At 45.0% G+C, this 17,653-nt stretch overlaps 2 protein-coding genes across 3 annotated transcripts in view; both read right to left on the reverse strand.

Moving 5' to 3' along the window:
- Positions 1-450: 450 nt before the first annotated feature.
- On the reverse strand, positions 451-8,525 carry LOC106597021 (CCN family member 4). 2 transcript variants are annotated; one of them, XM_045719264.1, is made up of 5 exons: positions 8,230-8,525; positions 3,686-3,962; positions 3,118-3,372; positions 2,664-2,857; positions 451-2,300 (listed from the first exon to the last, which is right to left on the reverse strand). In XM_045719264.1, the coding sequence occupies exons 1-5, from the start codon at positions 8,275-8,277 to the stop codon at positions 1,995-1,997; spliced, it is 1,080 nt and encodes a 359-aa protein (XP_045575220.1). In that variant the 5' UTR covers positions 8,278-8,525; the 3' UTR covers positions 451-1,994. The 2 variants fall into 2 exon arrangements, with proteins under 2 accessions (XP_045575220.1, XP_045575221.1); XM_045719265.1 differs by lacking the exon at positions 8,230-8,525 and having other exon boundaries at positions 3,709-3,962.
- A 6,065-nt stretch (positions 8,526-14,590) lies between these two features.
- LOC106596178 (thyroglobulin-like) overlaps positions 14,591-17,653 on the reverse strand; it is a 95,990-nt gene continuing 92,927 nt past the window's right edge. Inside the window, 3 exon segments of the mRNA XM_045717770.1 lie at positions 14,591-14,846; positions 16,715-16,911; positions 17,155-17,295. Of these exon segments, the coding sequence (XP_045573726.1) occupies positions 14,704-14,846; positions 16,715-16,911; positions 17,155-17,295 (481 nt within the window). The 3' untranslated portion in view covers positions 14,591-14,703.

Consider the following 17,653-nt stretch of genomic DNA (forward strand, 5'->3'; position numbering starts at 1 on the left):
TTTTTGTACCTTTATTTAACCAGGCAAGTCAGTTAAGAACAAATTCTTATTTTCAATGACGGCCTAGGAACAGTGGGTTAACTGCCTTGTTCAGGGGCAGAACAACAGATTTTTACCTTGTCAGCTCGGGGATTCGATTTTGCAACCTTTCGGTTACAAGTCCAACACTCTAACCACTAGGCTACCTGCCGCTCTAACCACTAGGCTACCTGCCGCTCTAACCACTAGGCTACCTGCCGCTCTAACCACTAGGCTACCTGCCACCCCAGGATGACGCTTAAATAAGCCCTGAGATAAGAAGATTGTGTATTAATGTTTGGTCAAATCTTTCAAATTATGAAAAGCTGATTATATTAAGATTTAAATTATATAGAAATGCAATGTATGTATAGTACCACTTTGTATTAGAGAAATACCAAATGACTTAAAAAAGATTTGTCACTACCCAAATCTTAATACTTTGTATTTATTTGAACCAATCAAATGTGACTTCCTGGATGAGTTTGTTGTTGTTTATGATGACATGGATATGGTACATGGTTTACTAGAGTATTGACCAATGAAATAAATGACAGCACTTATTGAGCTGATCTCAATCAAATTTCAATCAATAAAAAGTTGCTACACTTTTAACCTCGTAGAGCTCAAATAATAACTGACAGACATTGAGGCAAACACTATTGTTCACTAAGAGTCAATGGAAATCAATGCAAAACTGAGAAAATGTGAGAGACTCTTGTCTGATATACTGTGCAGTAAACTACAAAATACTTGACATAATGTTTTGAGCACAACAGTACATACACAGTAAGCTTAATGACATGACACAAAATGAGCAAAACAGAAGAGTATAAAACAGGATGACCACTCGAGTGGTTAATGCCCTAATTTGGTAGAAGATTATCCCCATATGAATATGATGCATAATTACAATATGTTTGACCCCTGTGTCCTACTACGGTATCATCACAAATACATGATCAACTTCCGCTAATATACTGAGTGTACAAAACATTCCATGACATGCTGACCAGGTGAATCCAGGTGAAAGCTATGATCCCTTATTGATGTCACTTGTTAAATCCACTTCAATCAGTGTAGATGAAAGGGAGGAGACAGGTTAAAGAAGGATTTTTAAGCCTTGAGATATGGATTGTGTATGTGTGCCATTCTTAGGGTGAATGGGTAAGACAAAAGATGTAAGCTCCTTTGAACAGGGTATGGTAGTAGGTGCCAGGTGCACCGGTTTGTATCAAGAACTGCAACGCTGCTGGGTTTTTCACGCTCAACAGTTTCCCGTGCGTATTATGAATGGTCCACCACCCAAAGGACATCCAGCCAATTTGACACAACTGTGGGAAGCATTGGAGTCAACATGGACCAGCATCCCTGTGGAATACTTTTGACACCTTGTAGAGTCCATTCTCTGACGAATTGAGGATGTTCTGAGGGCAAAAGGTGTACTTAATGTTTTGTACACTCAGTGTATATTTAGATGTTTAATAGAAAATTGAAAAACAACTACATCCCTTTTCCCTTCATTGAATGGAGGTTAAATAATTGATAAACCCTGTGAATAAAAATAGTTTTTTTTAATCAAGATCATAATGAAGAGTTTGGGCAGGGTTCAACTACAATTTTCTTCAATCCTACTCCTGGGGACCTTAGGGGTGTGAAGGCTTTGTTCCAGCCTGGTGCTTGAACATCTAATTCAAATCATCAATCCTTTATTCCAAGGAATGTAAAGCTGGAGTCAATAATAACCTAAATGAATCTGTCCTCTGCTCAGTCCTCCCCAGTCGAATCATACCAAAGACTCTAAAAACGCTTGGCATTCAGCATTAAGGAGATGGATTTGGGTAAGGCCCTGCGGCAGACTAGCGTCTTACCCAGGGGTTGTACTTGTACACTAAACTGCCTCATGCAACAGAAACAGGAGATGGTCTCCTGCCCTATGGGCCGTATGTTCAGGCTCGGACAAGGCTGCTCAGTTGTCAGTTGATGACCTCATTGTGGTCGTAGTAGTGCTCCAGCTCAGAGAAGATGTCATTGGGGTTCCTGCAGCTGAGGTTACAGAAGCAGGCGTTGATCCACATCACCTGCCATGTCAGCGTGGCTCCGTTGGGACACTCAAACTCCACCTCGATAGTCTTGGACTTGTAAGGGATGCAGCAGCGATCGTCTGTGGCCATGCAGACACCACAGTATTTTGGACGGTAGGGCTTCTTGCTGTTGCAGCCTGAGATTGTGAAGTTCTGGCTCTGCTCCTCCCTGTAGATGTTCAGACACTTCTTCCCTGGCTGAGGGGTCATAGGTCAACATGGGTCAGAATCAACAAATGATTGGTTGACATGGGGTCAGAATACTGTTACACTGTCAAAATGGTCAAAATGATGTTCAACTGTATTGAGAAAACATTTGTCACCCATATGATTTTCTAACCATGTTTATATGCACAATACATGAGTTGATGAAGTTGGGCCTGGTTTCACTGAAAGCAAAAGTGAGAGATATTGTGTGTGTTTATAAAGTGTACTACTTTTGACCAGGGACCAACCTATTCCCTATATAGTGCACTACTTTTGACCAGAGCCCTATGGGTAGTACACTTTAATAGGGAATAGGGTGCCATTTAGGGCATAAGGAATGACAGATGTTCTCACCTTGATGTGCTTGGTGATGTCGACGTCACAGGGCCGGATGTTGCAGAGGCGTGACTCCTTGATCAACTCACACTGGTCGTTGGCGTTGGAGATCCTCAGGGACAGGCCACGTCCACAGGTCTTGGAACACGGGGACCAAGTGGTGGTCTGGGTAATGCAGTTCTTATGCCAGACCTCATTGTGGCTGGCGCGCACTGCCAAATAAACAGACGAACAGACTCCTGATTTGGGATGCCAAATTCCGGTAACCTCCCCCCAAAAAATGCCCAGGTTTTCCAGAAATCCTGGTTGGAGGATTCCTGGATTCCCTGCTTATTCCTTCCTGATTTCAGGAATCTTCCAAACAGAATTTCTGGGAAACCAATGGACCCCATAGTGCTCTGGTCAAAAGTAGTGCACTACATAGGACATAGGGTACCATTTGAGATACATCCCATAAAATGTAGTAGTGTACCTATCTCTGCATGCCTGGGGGCTGCCTTGCGCGTCTTCCTGGACTCGTCACAGATCCACTGCTTACAGCATCGGCCCGGCAGTTTGACCAGCCTGGGCGTCTGACACCACACCCGGGGTGGATGGGAGTCCGTGCAGAGCGGCACACAACCGATGGCGCCGTTTACACACAGACAGCGGTACTTACAGCTGGGTTGGAAGCTCTGTCCGTTCCGGTAGATCACTCCGTCGTACTCGCAGCCTGTGCCCACCATGTCTGTTTGATCGATCATGTCAAATAATGAGAATCAGCGCTACACAGTATATCCCCTATAGGTATACATAGGAAAACAACAAGCGGGTTATAGTTGAGACTGTTCAATGTTGGCATTTCAGCTCCAAACGCCTTCCTTAAGAAAGACCAGTCTCAAAGCACTGTGGCACACAAAGAAATAAATGCATCAATTCAGATGTGGAATCAGAACAACGTCCGTTCTCATTACTGTATCTATATTTACAAACTGACTTCACAGCACAGATGGAGATGGTACAACGTCACAACTCAAAGAGGAAAGTTATCTGACACTTACAGGCACATACTCCTTTTTCGTACCTCGGCTTGTCCATGCTGTAGTCACAGTACAGTCCCTTATGGTAGTCACAGACGTCGGCCTCGTTGCAGGTCTCCCCCACCTGCTTGGAACAGGCCTTACAGCAGTCACAGCCATCCATCAGCACACTGACCCCTGGCGGACACAGGGGGGCGCTCTTGGCACACTTGCACGGCCATTTGCAGTACGCTGTACGGTTATACAGCTCTATGGTCGCCGTCAAGGGAGGCATGGCTGTGGAATATTGGGAAATGACCTGTAGGATGGACAGAACAACATTAATGAAATACTGGGTCATACAGGTGGGTTGGTCTTTGGCATGTCAGCCTTGTTGTGCTATTCCTGCAAACCCACAGAGCAGAGACCAGCAGCAGCTCCAGGTTCATCATCACTACCTATGTCATTGGTCATGTGCACCAACAACTAACATCCCCTCCTCACACAGCCAGTATAGTGATACAGTAGACAGGAGTTATATTGGGATGGGGCCACCCAGCCAGTATAGTGATACAGTAGACTGGCGTTATGGGGCCACCCAGCCAGTATAGTGATACAGTAGACAGGAGTTATATTGGGATGGGGCCACCCAGCCAGTATAGTGATACAGTAGACAGGAGTTATATTGGTATGGGGCCACCCAGCCAGTATAGTGATACAGTAGACAGGAGTTATATTGGGATGGGGCCACCCAGCCAGTATAGTGTTACAGTAGACAGGAGTTATATTGGGATGGGGCCACCCAGCCAGTATAGTGATACAGTAGACAGGGGTTGTATTGGGATGGGGCCACCCAGCCAGTATAGTGATACAGTAGACTGGCGTTATGGGGCCACCCAGGCAGTATAGTGATACAGTAGACAGGAGTTATATTGGTATGGGGCCACCCAGCCAGTATAGTGATACAGTAGACTGGGGTTATGGTGCCACCCAGCCAGTATAGTGATACAGTAGACAGGAGTTATATTGGGATGGGGCCACCCAGCCAGTATAGTGGATACAGTAGACAGGAGTTATATTGGTATGGGGCCACCCAGCCAGTATAGTGATACAGTAGACCGGAGTTACATTGGGATGGGGCCACCCGGCCAGTATAGTGATACAGTAGACAGGAGTTATATTGGGATGGGGCCAACCAGCCAGTATAGTGATACAGTAGACAGGAGTTATATTGGGATGGGGCCACCCAGCCAGTATAGTGATACAGTAGACAGGAGTTATATTGGGATGGGGCCACCCAGCCAGTATAGTGTTACAGTAGACAGGAGTTATATTGGGATGGGGCCACCCAGCCAGTATAGTGATACAGTAGACAGGAGTTATATTGGGATGGGGCCACCCAGCCAGTATAGTGATACAGTAGACAGGAGTTATATTGGTATGGGGCCACCCAGCCAGTATAGTGATACAGTAGACAGGAGTTATATTGGGATGGGGCCACCCAGCCAGTATAGTGATACAGTAGACAGGAGTTACATTGGTATGGGGCCACCCAGCCAGTATAGTGATACAGTAGACAGGAGTTACATTGGGATGGGGCCACCCAGCCAGTATAGTGATACAGTAGACAGGGGTTATGGGGCCACCCAGCCAGTATAGTGATACAGTAGACAGGAGTTATATTGGTATGGGGCCACCCAGCCAGTATAGTGATACAGTAGACAGGAGTTACATTGGGATGGGGCCACCCAGCCAGTATAGTGTTACAGTAGACAGGGGTTATGGGGCCACCCAGCCAGTATAGTGATACAGTAGACAGGGGTTATGGGGCCACCCAGCCAGTATAGTGATACAGTAGACAGGAGTTATATTGGTATGGGGCCACCCAGCCAGTATAGTGATACAGTAGACAGGAGTTACATTGGGATGGGGCCACCCAGCCAGTATAGTGTTACAGTAGACAGGGGTTATGGGGCCACCCAGCCAGTATAGTGATACAGTAGACAGGAGTTACATTGGGATGGGGCCACCCAGCCAGTATAGTGATACAGTAGACAGGGGTTATGGGGCCACCCAGCCAGTATAGTGATACAGTAGACAGGAGTTACATTGGGATGGGGCCACCCAGCCAGTATAGTGTTACAGTAGACAGGGGTTATGGGGCCACCCAGCCAGTATAGTGATACAGTAGACAGGAGTTATATTGGAATGGGGCCACCCAGCCAGTATAGTGATACAGTAGACTGGGGTTATGGTGCCACCCAGCCAGTATAGTGATACAGTAGACAGGAGTTATATTGGGATGGGGCCACCCAGCCAGTATAGTGTTACAGTAGACAGGGGTTATGGGGCCACCCAGCCAGTATAGTGATACAGTAGACAGGAGTTACATTGGGATGGGGCCACCCAGCCAGTATAGTGATACAGTAGACAGGGGTTATGGGGCCACCCAGCCAGTATAGTGATACAGTAGACAGGAGTTACATTGGGATGGGGCCACCCAGCCAGTATAGTGATACAGTAGACAGGGGTTATGGGGCCACCCAGCCAGTATAGTGATACAGTAGACAGGGGTTATGGGGCCACCCAGCCAGTATAGTGATACAGTAGACAGGAGTTACATTGGGATGGGGCCACCCAGCCAGTATAGTGATACAGTAGACAGGAGTTATGGGGCCACCCAGCCAGTATAGTGATACAGTAGACAGGAGTTATATTGGAATGGGGCCTGTAGTTGCATTCAGCCCGAATTTGTTGTGGAAGGAAGTCATTCTTCCAGGAACATTTGTAACAGTGGTACATGACATCAGACCACAGCAAGGGGAAATATGTTTGATTCCAGAGGGGAACACTCTGGCACATTTCCAAACTAAGTTTCCCCACCAACCTAAAGATGAAGATAAAGTTGTGTATGAAGCTGCAGTATTGTAGACTGAAGATCAATGCAGGGTAGGGATCAGCCAGCCCCATGGACACAAATACCAAATTGCCGCTCGTGGTTTGGTTTCCCCCTATAAAGTAATCCATGGGACTAGTGACTGACAGAAATAAATAACTCTCAGGCCAGGGTCATTTAACCACACCTACCAAATAACACACTTTAAACGATATTAGTCAGAGAGAGTACTGAGGTAGTACCTGACCTGTCATTAGCTGAGCTAAAATGAGAGAGAGTGGAAGAGAGAGTGGAGGAAAGAGAGAGTAGAGGAGAGACTAGAGTAAAGAGAGGAAGAGAGAGTAGACGTAAGAGAGGAAGAGATAGTAGAGGAGAGAGGAAGAGAGACTAGAGTAAAGAGAGGAAGAGAGAGTAGAGGAGAGACTAGAGTAAAGAGAGGAAGAGAGAGTAGAGGAGAGAGTAGAGGAGAGACTATAGAGTGAAGAGAGAGTAGAGGAGAGAGTAGAGGTAAGAGAGGAAGAGAGAGTAGAGGTAAGAGAGGAAGAGAGAGTAGAGGAGAGACTAGAGTAAAGAGAGGAAGAGAGAGTAGAGGAGAGACTAGAGTAAAGAGAGGAAGAGAGAGTAGAGGAGAGACTAGAGTAAAGAGAGGAAGAGAGAGTAGAGGTAAGAGAGTGAGAGTAAAGAGAGGAGGAGAGAGTAGAGGAGAGACTAGAGTAAAGAGAGGAAGAGAGAGTAGAGGAGAGACTAGAGTAAAGAGAGGAAGAGAGAGTAGAGGAGAGAGTAGAGGTAAGAGAGGAAGAGAGAGTAGAGGAGAGACTAGAGTAAAGAGAGGAAGAGAGAGTAGAGGTAAGAGAGTAGAGTAAAGAGAGGAGGAGAGAGTAGAGGTAAGAGAGGAAGAGATAGTAGAGGAGAGAGGAAGAGAGACTAGAGTAAAGAGAGGAAGAGAGAGTAGAGGAGAGAGTAGAGGTAAGAGAGGAAGAGAGAGTAGAGGAGAGAGTAGAGGTAAGAGAGGAAGAGAGAGTAGAGGAGAGACTAGAGTAAAGAGAGGAAGAGAGAGTAGAGGAGAGAGTAGAGGTAAGAGAGGAAGAGAGAGTAGAGGTAAGAGAGGAAGAGATAGTAGAGGAGAGAGGAAGAGAGACTAGAGTAAAGAGAGGAAGAGAGAGTAGAGGAGAGAGTAGAGGTAAGAGAGGAAGAGAGAGTAGAGGAGAGAGTAGAGGTAAGAGAGGAAGAGAGAGTAGAGGAGAGAGTAGAGGTAAGAGAGGAAGAGAGAGTAGAGGAGAGAGTAGAGGTAAGAGAGAAGAGAGAGTGAGAGAGAGTAGAGGTAAGAGAGGAAGAGAGAGTAGAGGAGTGCCCAATCTAACAGTTTCATGACTGTCTGGGTTTCAGCGCTAGCACAGAGACAGATTCTGAGGAGGTCTATTGTATGATTAACATTGACAACACGTTTATAGCCCAGTGTCAATGAGAAACCAATAATGGGTTATTGGTAATTCGCACCGCGCACAAAATGTCTCTGTGTTATTACGCAATTAAATAATCTAATCTGGATAGATGTGCACAACCTGCGATCATGTATATGTCTCATATTCTTCTGATCTGTAATTCATAACCTGTAATCTTTAAAACTATAGATAAAATAAATCAAAAGTTAGTCTGAACGTTAGAATGAAATCAAAGAATTTATGTTTACCTGATGAGTGCTGGCTACTATTAGAATCCACGGCAGAAGCCACCTCATTACGAGATTCCAATATCAACTTCATTGAAATGAGAATGACATTCTTGTAAAAAAAAATAGAACGTATTCCACGAGCTCAGATTATTGCAAAACGGTGCGGTGCAAATGATATCCAGCGCCGGTCAACGCTCGCTACAAGCGAGTCCTTCTGTCTGACGTCACATTTCGGGACAAACCCTGTAGTTTTGCTTTGTTGGTTTTAATCCCTTCCTTTTCTTCAGTCCCCACCTCTCCCTCCTCCACGAAAAAAAAAGATTTCAAAAACTTGGGCTGACCAACAAAAATAAACAGTTGATACATCGTAATATCATTTCCCTTACACTTCTCTATATGTTGATTTATTAATAAAATACATTTTTAAACAAATTCAAACCAATTAACAATTAATCAACCAACCAGCAAATAAGGTGCCAGTTTGACAGTCTGCCTGCCTGTCTCTGTTTAGCAGAAATGTATTTCATAGACCAATAAAATGTCCAAAACCCCAATTTAACTCACACATAAACTTGAAGAATAACCTTGCACATACAATATGTGCTTTTAATAATCCCAGTCAAAGGTCAACTATAAACTTCACTCAAACAGTCACTCCTACAAACAGATGCTGAAATACTTAGTGAACCCTCGTTGTTGGGTTTTCAATGAGATGGTGAATTCGCTGCATAGGGATAAAAGCACATATTGTAGAGGATTTAACTAAACCCCATTTGGGCTTAAATTTCTTTAACGTGTACAGTACAGCACAGGGTAAACAAAGTTATACTTTGCACAAGGACTACTGTGTTTGTTTGTGAATATACATTTTGATGCGGCGATCAGCTAGTCATTGTTATTTATTACCAGTCTTGGATATGGGGGGTTTAGTAGCTCTGGTACTCTTGAAGAGGCTCAGCGTTCAGTGTTAACAAGCCACACAGGCGCCCTGGAGCAGAGCTCAGAACTTAGAAAAGGTTCAAGAGGAGTACTGTATTAATCCTAAAAGGTACAAGAGGAATACTGTATTAATCCTAAAAGGTACAAGAGGAGTACTGTATTAATCCTAAAAGGTTCAAGAGGAATACTGTATTAATCCTAAAAGTTACAAGAGGAATACTGTATTAATCCTAAAAGGTACAAGAGGAATACTGTATTAATCCTAAAAGGTTCAAGAGGAATACTGTATTAATCCTAAAAGGTACAAGAGGAATACTGTATTAATCCTAAAAGGTTCAAGAGGAATACTGTATTAATCCTAAAAGGTACAAGAGGAGTACTGTATTAATCCCAAAAGGTACAAGAGGAGGAGTACTGTGTTAATCCTAAAAGGTACAAGAGGAGTACTGTATTAATCCTAAAAGGTACAAGAGGAGTACTGTATTAATCCTAAAAGGTACAAGAGGAGTACTGTATTAATCCTAAAAGGTACAAGAGGAGTACTGTATTAATCCTAAAAGGTGCAAGAGGAGTACTGTATTAATCCTAAAAGGTGCAAGAGGAGTACTGTATTAATCCTAAAAGCGGAGGATGTATCCTCAGTCAGAGGATCATATCCTATGATAATCAGACTGGCTAAACCTCAGTAGGGGATTGGGCATCCAGCAGGATATCTCTAGCAGAGCTCGGTATCCAACAGAGTAGATTCACTGATCTAGAGAATTACTTTAACCTTGTGGTTTGTCTAAGAAATTAAAACACACAGCTAAAATCCACCCTTTGTCCTTAAAGCAGTTCTAGAAAATGACCAGGTGGGTTTTGGTATCCTAACTCATTGCTTTATCCTTGGATGTAGGCTGTTGCTAATTGATGCTGAAAGGGTCGCTGCTTTTTGGAGAATAAAGTTGTAGAGAGTTGCTGGTATCCTGGCAGGTTTAGAAGATACTGTGTCCAAAATGGTACTCTATTCCCTACATAGTGCAGCTCTTTTGACCTGCAGTGTAGTACTGTATGTAGGGAATAGGTTGCCATTTGGGGACGTAGACAGAGAGGATGGGAAATCCCTTATTTAACTGTAGCTAACCTGTTGACCTCTCTGATGAGGACCGTGAATTCTCGGAACACTGACCTGTTGACCTCTCTGATGAGGACCGTGAACCCTCGGAACACTGACCTGTTGACCTCTCTGATGAGGACCGTGAACCCTCGGAACACTGACCTGTTGACCTCTCTGATGAGGACCGTGAACCCTCGGAACACTGACCTGTTGACCTCTCTGATGAGGACCGTGAACCCTCGGAACACTGACCTGTTGATCTCGCTGATGAGGAGCGTGAACCCTCGGAACACTGACCTGTTGACCTCTCTGATGAGGACCGTGAACCCTCGGAACACTGACCTGTTGATCTCTCTGATGAGGACCGTGAACCCTCGGAACACTGACCTGTTGATCTCTCTGATGAGGACCGTGAACCCTCGGAACACTGACCTGTTGACCTCGCTGATGAGGACCGTGAACCCTCGGAACACTGACCTGTTGACCTCGCTGATGAGGAGCGTGAACCCTCGGAACACTGACCTGTTGATCTCGCTGATGAGGAGCGTGAACCCTCGGAACACTGACCTGTTGATCTCGCTGATGAGGAGCGTGAACCCTCGGAACACTGACCTGTTGATCTCGCTGATGAGGAGCGTGAACCCTCGGAACACTGACCTGTTGATCTCTCTGATGAGGACCGTGAACCCTCGGAACACTGACCTGTTGACCTCTCTAATGAGGAACAATATCACAAGCGCTGATATTTGTTGATTGGGAGATCGTGGATGCATCCCAAATGAGATTAAGGGCACTATTTTTGACCAGGGCCCATATGGCTCTGGTCAAAAATAGTGCACTACATAGGGAATAGGGTGCCATTTGGGATGTAGACCAACCTGCAACACCAGTTGCATCATAGCATGGCCTCTTGAACTGGTAGTTGAACTAGAGGACAAGGAGAGGTGTGGTGTGATATACCTAGCATTACACTGTCTGGAGGACAAGGAGAGGAGTGGTAGGCCTAGCATTAATCTGTCCAGAGGAAAAGGATAGGTGTGATAGGCCTAGCATTAATCTGTCCAGAGGACAAGGAGAGGTGTGGTAGGACTAGCATTAATCTGTCCAGAGGACAAGGAGAGGTGTGGTAGGCCTAGCATTAATCTGTCCAGAGGACATGGAGAGGTGTGGTGTGGTAGGCCTAGCATTAATCTGTCCAGAGGACAAGGAGAGGTGTGGTAGGCCTAGCAGTAATCTGTCCAGAGGACATGGAGAGGTGTGGTGTGGTAGGCCTAGCATTAATCTGTCCAGTGGACATGGAGAGGTGTGGTAGGCCTAGCATTAATCTGTCCAGAGGACAAGGAGAGGTGTGGTAGGCCTAGCATTAATCTGTCCAGAGGACAAGCATAGGTGTGGTGTGATAGGCCTAGCATTAATCTGTCCAGAGGACAAGCATAGGTGTGGTGTGATAGGACTAGCATTAATCTGTCTAGATCACATAACTCCTTTTTATTTCTCTGTTCATCTATTTGGCATCCATGAGGTGGGATGTGAACAACATACACAGAACAGTGTAGTGTGTGTGAGCGCCAGGAACAAAGCTTAGCTACGGTCATGTAAGGTTAGGGCCAGCTCAGTCAGTCTCTACAGAACAGTAGTAAACCCTGTAAGGTTAGGGCCAGCTCAGTCAGTCTCTACAGTAATAAACCCTGTAAGGTTAGGGCCAGCTCAGTCAGTCTCTACAGTAGTAAACCCTGTAAGGTTAGGGCCAGCTCAGTCAGTCTCTACAGTAATAAACCCTGTAAGGTTAGGGCCAGCTCAGTCAGTCTCTACAGTAGTAAACCCTGTAAGGTTAGGGCCAGCTCAGTCAGTCTCTACAGTAGTAAACCCTGGGGCCACTAGGACTAGAGGGACCTCATGGGCACCGTTATCTTTTAGATTTTATCTCTTGTTGTCTCCTTTCGAGCAACTGGCCAAAGTGATGAATTATCCTACGGGTGAAGAAATTCAAGAATGTGACATGTATAACTGAAAGAGGAAGTAATGACAAACGTTATTGAAGTGTTGGTTTATGTGTTAATATATAATAGTAGAAATATACACTGCTCAAAAAATAAAGGGAACACTTAAACAACACAATGTAACTCCAAGTCAATCACACTTCTGTGAAATCAAACTGTCCACTTAGGAAGCAACACTGATTGACAATACATTTCACATGCTGTTGTGCAAATGGAATAGACAACAGGTGGAAATTATAGGCAATTAGCAAGACACCCCCAATAAAGGAGTGGTTCTGCAGGTGGGGACCACAGACCACTTCTCAGTTCCTATGCTTCCTGGCTGATGTTTTGGTCACTTTTGAATGCTGGCGGCGCTTTCACTCTAGTGGTAGCATGAGACGGAGTCTACAACCCACACAAGTGGCTCAGGTAGTGCAGCTCATCCAGGATGGCACATCAATGCGAGCTGTGGCAAGAAGGTTTGCTGTATCTGTCAGCATAGTGTCCAGAGCATGGAGGCGCTACCAGGAGACAGGCCAGTACATCAGGAGACGTGGAGGAGGCCGTAGGAGGGCATCAACCCAGCAGCAGGACCGCTACCTCCGCCTTTGTGCAAGGAGGAGCAGGAGAAGCACTGCCAGAGCCCTGCAAAATGACCTCCAGCAGGCCACAAATGTGCATGTGTCTGCTCAAACGGTCAGAAACAGACTCCATGACGGTGGTATGAGGGCCCGACGTCCACAGGTGGGGGTTGTGCTTACAGCCCAACACCGTGCAGGACGTTTGGCATTTGCCAGAGAACACCAAGATTGGCAAATTCGCCACTGGCGCCCTGTGCTCTTCACAGATGAAAGCAGGTTCACACTGAGCACATGTGACAGACGTGACAGAGTCTGGAGACGCCGTGGAGAACGTTCTGCTGCCTGCAACATCCTCCAGCATGACCGGTTTGGCGGTGGGTCAGTCATGGTGTGGGGTGGCATTTCTTTGGGGGTCCGCACAGCCCTCCATGTGCTCGCCAGAGGTAGCCTGACTGCCATTAGGTACCGAGACGAGATCCTCAGACCCCTTGTGAGACCATATGCTGGTGCGGTTGGCCCTGGGTTCCTCCTAATGCAAGACAATGCTAGACCTCATGTGGCTGGAGTGTGTCAGCAGTTCCTGCAAGATGGAGGCATTGATGCTATGGACTGGCCCGCCCGTTCCCCAGACCTGAATCCAATTGAGCACATCTGGGACATCATGTCTCGCTCCATCCACCAACGCCACGTTGCACCACAGACTGTCCAGGAGTTGGCGGATGCTTTAGTCCAGGTCTGGGAGGAGATCCCTCAGGAGACCATCCGCCACCTCATCAGGAGCATGCCCAGGCGTTGTAGGGAGGTCATACAGGCACGTGGAGGCCACACACACTACTGAGCCTCATTTTGACTTGTTTTAAGGACATTACATCAAAGTTGGATCAGCCTGTAGTGTGGTTTTCCACTTTAATTTTGAGTGTGACTCCAAATCCAGACCTCCATGGGTTGATAAATTGGATTTCCATTGATTATTTTTGTGTGATTTTGTTGTCAGCACATTCAACTATGTAAAGAAAAAAGTATTTAATAAGATTATTTCTTTCATTCAGATCTAGGATGTGTTGTATAAGTGTTCCCTTTATTTTTTTGAGCAGTATATTTTGGGATATCATTTTGGAACATTCCTAGAGGAGGGGCATCTTGGAAAGAGTACTTAGTTGCTCTTGGCCTTTGGTTGGTTTGAAAAGTCATTGGTATGAAAATGAAGGCAAGCATTCTGTTAGATTAGTGAGATAACTCGTTGGTTGTTACTTTCAACCCCCCCGTGGCTATGAACACCTGGAATTGTCCAACAATCCACTTTCTTAAACGCACAAAGGGTGCATCTCAAATGGCACCCTAAATAGTGCACTACGTTGGACCAGGGCCCATATGACTCTGGTCAAACTTAGTGCACTAAAATAGTAGGGTACACACAATTGGGACGCAGCCAAGTGAAACAAGACTTCACACGGATGGAAGTTTCTGGAAACTTTCACCAAACGTTCACTTCAATAAGACAGCTGTTTTACACCTCTGTTATCAGTCTAGTAACTGACACAGGAGATTATCCCATTTGACTCATTTAATGTCTCTTACTTAGAAAATGTCTCCTTGGTTACCAATCCCAGCACACAGACCCAAATGAGCTAGTTGATTTGAATGTTCAGGCTATCACGAGAGATTACCTGATTACTATTCTAGACGTGAAGGAAGTGTAAACAACATCACAGACTTCAGGAGTATTTTGTAATGCAATTGTTTTATTTCATTTGTATGGAAACTAACAGGCAGTTAAATGACACGACTTAATTTACAGACACCTTTGGCAGTTGAAACAACATGTCATTTCTCACTATATGTGAGTGATAAACCCTAAATGCAGATTAGACAGTACGTAGTGTGGAAGTTCTTTCTAATTATAAGCATCCTTCTCTGACTTGGGTTTGCTCTGGGTGACAGTTGTCAAGAAATCAACAAATAACTTGGTTTCTGGTGTTGGAGTTCCAGCCCCCAAACCAGCAGATTCCCCTTCCAACACAGCAGATGAAAGTTTTCCTGAAAAACAGAGAGACATCTTTCTTGTGACACCAAGTCATCCTGTGAAGTAAGAGTAGCTTCTCTAAAGTGGTGATATATGGATGTTTTTCCTAAAGCTCTGCAGACGGAGACTGGACGTTTGGCACCATCTAAGTACATACAGTAGCAAACCTCTAATTACTGGCTACATACGTTGCAAAGTATTCAGATCCCTTGACTTTTTCCACATTTTGTTACGTTACAGCCTTATTCTAAAATGGATTACATTGTTTTTTTCTCATCAATCTACACACAATAACCCATAAAGACAAAGCAAAAACAGGTTTTTATAAATATTACATAAGTACTCAGTACTTTGTTGAAGCACCTTTAGCAGCGATTAACAGCCTCGAGTCTTCTTGGGTATGACGCTACAAGCTTGGCACACCTGTATTTGGGGAGTTTCTCCCATTCTTCTCTGCAGATCCTCTCAAGCTCTGTCTGGTTGGATGGGGAGCGTGGCTGCACAGCTATTTTCAGGTCTCTCCATAGATGTTAGATCTGGTTCAAGTCAGGGCTCTGGCTGGGCCATTCAAGGACATGTCCCGAAGCCAGTCCTGCGTTGTCTTAGCTGTGTGCTTAAGGTCTTGTCCTGTTGGAAGGTGAACATTCGCCCCAGTCTGAGGTCCTGAGCGTTCTGGAGCAGGTTTTCTTCAAGGATCTCTCTGTACTTTGCTCCGTTCATCTTTTCCTCGATCCTGACTAGTCTCCTAGTCCCTTCTGCTGAAAACCATCCCCACAGCATTATGCTGCCAGCACCATGCTTCACTATAGGGATGGTGCCAGGTTTCCTCCAGACGTGACGCTTGGCATTCAGGCCAAAGAGTTCAATCATGGTTTCATCAGATGAGAGAATCTTGTTCTCATGGTTTAAAAGTCCTTTAGATACCTTTTGGCAAACTCCAAGCTGGCTGTCATGTGCCTTTTACTAAGGAGTGGCTTCCGTCTGGCCACTCGACCATAAAGGCCTGATTGATGGAGTGCTGCAGAGATGGTTGTCTTTCTGGAAGGTTCTCCCATCTCCACAGAGGAACTCTGTCAGAGTGAACATTGGGTTCTTGGTCACTTCCCTGACCAAGGCCCTTCTGCCCCGATTGCTCAGTTTGGCCGGGTGGCCAGCTCTAGGAAGAGTCTTGGTGGTTCCAAACTTCTTCCATTTAAGAATGATGGAGTCCACTGAGTTCTTGGGGACATTCAATGCTGCAGAAATGTTTTGGTACCTTCCGCAGATCTGTGCCTCGACACAATCCTGTCTCGGAGCTCTACGGACAATTCCTTCGACCTCATGGCTTGGTTTTTGCTCTGTTCGACCTTACATAGACAGGTGTGTGCCTTTCTAAATCATGTCCAATCAATTGAATTTACCACAGGTGGATGCCAATCTAGTTGTAGAAACATCTCAAGGATGATCAATGGAAACAGGATGCACCTGAGCTCAATTTTGAATCTCATAGCAAAGGGTCTGAATACTTATGTAAATACGTTTAAAAAAAACTGTTTTATACATTTGCAAAACAAACAAAAAAACTGTTTTTCTTTGTCATTATTGGGTATTGTGTATAGATTTATGAGGGGGGGGGAAATTATTGAATACATTTTAGAATAAGGCTGTAACGTAACAAAATGAAGAAAAAGGAAGGTGTATGAATACTTTCCGAATGCATTGTATGTTTCTATGTATGTCCTGACACTGAAAGAACAGGAAGGGAATAATTAATACTTGTTTTGTGTTTTTTATTTAGCCTTTGTGTTAGTGTCATTGTTTTTTTTCCGGCAAAGATGTCTGTGGTTTGTTTGGCAAAGTGAAGTTTTACTTAATCTTATTTTCAGTTTGGACTTGTACCCACCAGTGGAGGCGGTCAGAGCGGGGACATAGTCGGCCCAGAAGGAGCACTGGGCCCTGCGGAGGCCCCTGTGGTTGCTGAGGCCTGGCTCCACTTCCATATAGCTGTCCCCCTCAGGGTGAGGCTGGAAGGCATGCCAGGGGGGCAGCGCCGCCTCGCTGAAGGCCACACGGGACACACTGTGAGCCTGGTTGGGATTTCTGTTCAGAAAGAGAAAACGTACAGTAAGAGACGTGATGTACGCACGAAGTGTCTGCTAAATGACAGATATTATATATTCTGACACCACATGCATGAGGCAGTATTCTCCAGTCATGCAGATTGGTTTAGATGTAACAAACAATACAAAATAAACAAATTGATTTAGATGGAAAAGGCAACACTATAAAGTATGGTTGGTGTTTATTTAAAGTCATTTCTGTTTCGTTTTCTTTTTTTTTTACCCGGACTTGATGAAGTTGGCCATGTAGGTCATCATCTGTAGGGAGAGGCGTCTCTCTGTGTTGGTGAACAGGTCGTAGGTCAGGGGGCTGTGAGGGAGGCCAAAAGCATAGTGGACATCCAGGGGTACTGACAGGTCAGCACTGAAATGAAAACAAATCACACACAAATAAACACTACATTATCATGCCACTTCCCTAGCAACACAGCAAAACAAATAAATAATACATTATCATGCCACTTCCCTAGCAACACAGCAAAACAAATAAATAATACATCATCATGCCACTTCCCTAGCAACACAGCAAAACAAATAAATAATACATCATCATGCCACTTCCCTAGCAACACAGCAAAACAAATAAATAATACATTATCATGCCACTTCCCTAGCAACACAGCAAAACAAAATAAATAATACATCATCATGCCACTTCCCTAGCAACACAGCAAAACAAATAAATAATACATCATCATGCCACTTCCCTAGCAACACAGCAA

This window comes from Salmo salar, chromosome ssa05 (assembly GCF_905237065.1).
Source record: "Salmo salar chromosome ssa05, Ssal_v3.1, whole genome shotgun sequence".
Classification (NCBI taxonomy): Eukaryota; Metazoa; Chordata; class Actinopteri; order Salmoniformes; family Salmonidae; genus Salmo; species Salmo salar.

Coding starts and splice junctions, on each gene's coding strand:
- LOC106597021 (XM_045719264.1), bottom strand. CDS start 8,277: ATGAGGTGGCTTCTGCCGTGGATTCTAATAGTAGCCAGCACTCATCAG. Junction 3,963..8,229: donor TAGTAGCCAGCACTCATCAG/GTAAACATAAAT, acceptor TCCATCCTACAG/GTCATTTCCCAATATTCCAC. Junction 3,373..3,685: donor CGAAAAAGGAGTATGTGCCT/GTAAGTGTCAGA, acceptor TCGATCAAACAG/ACATGGTGGGCACAGGCTGC.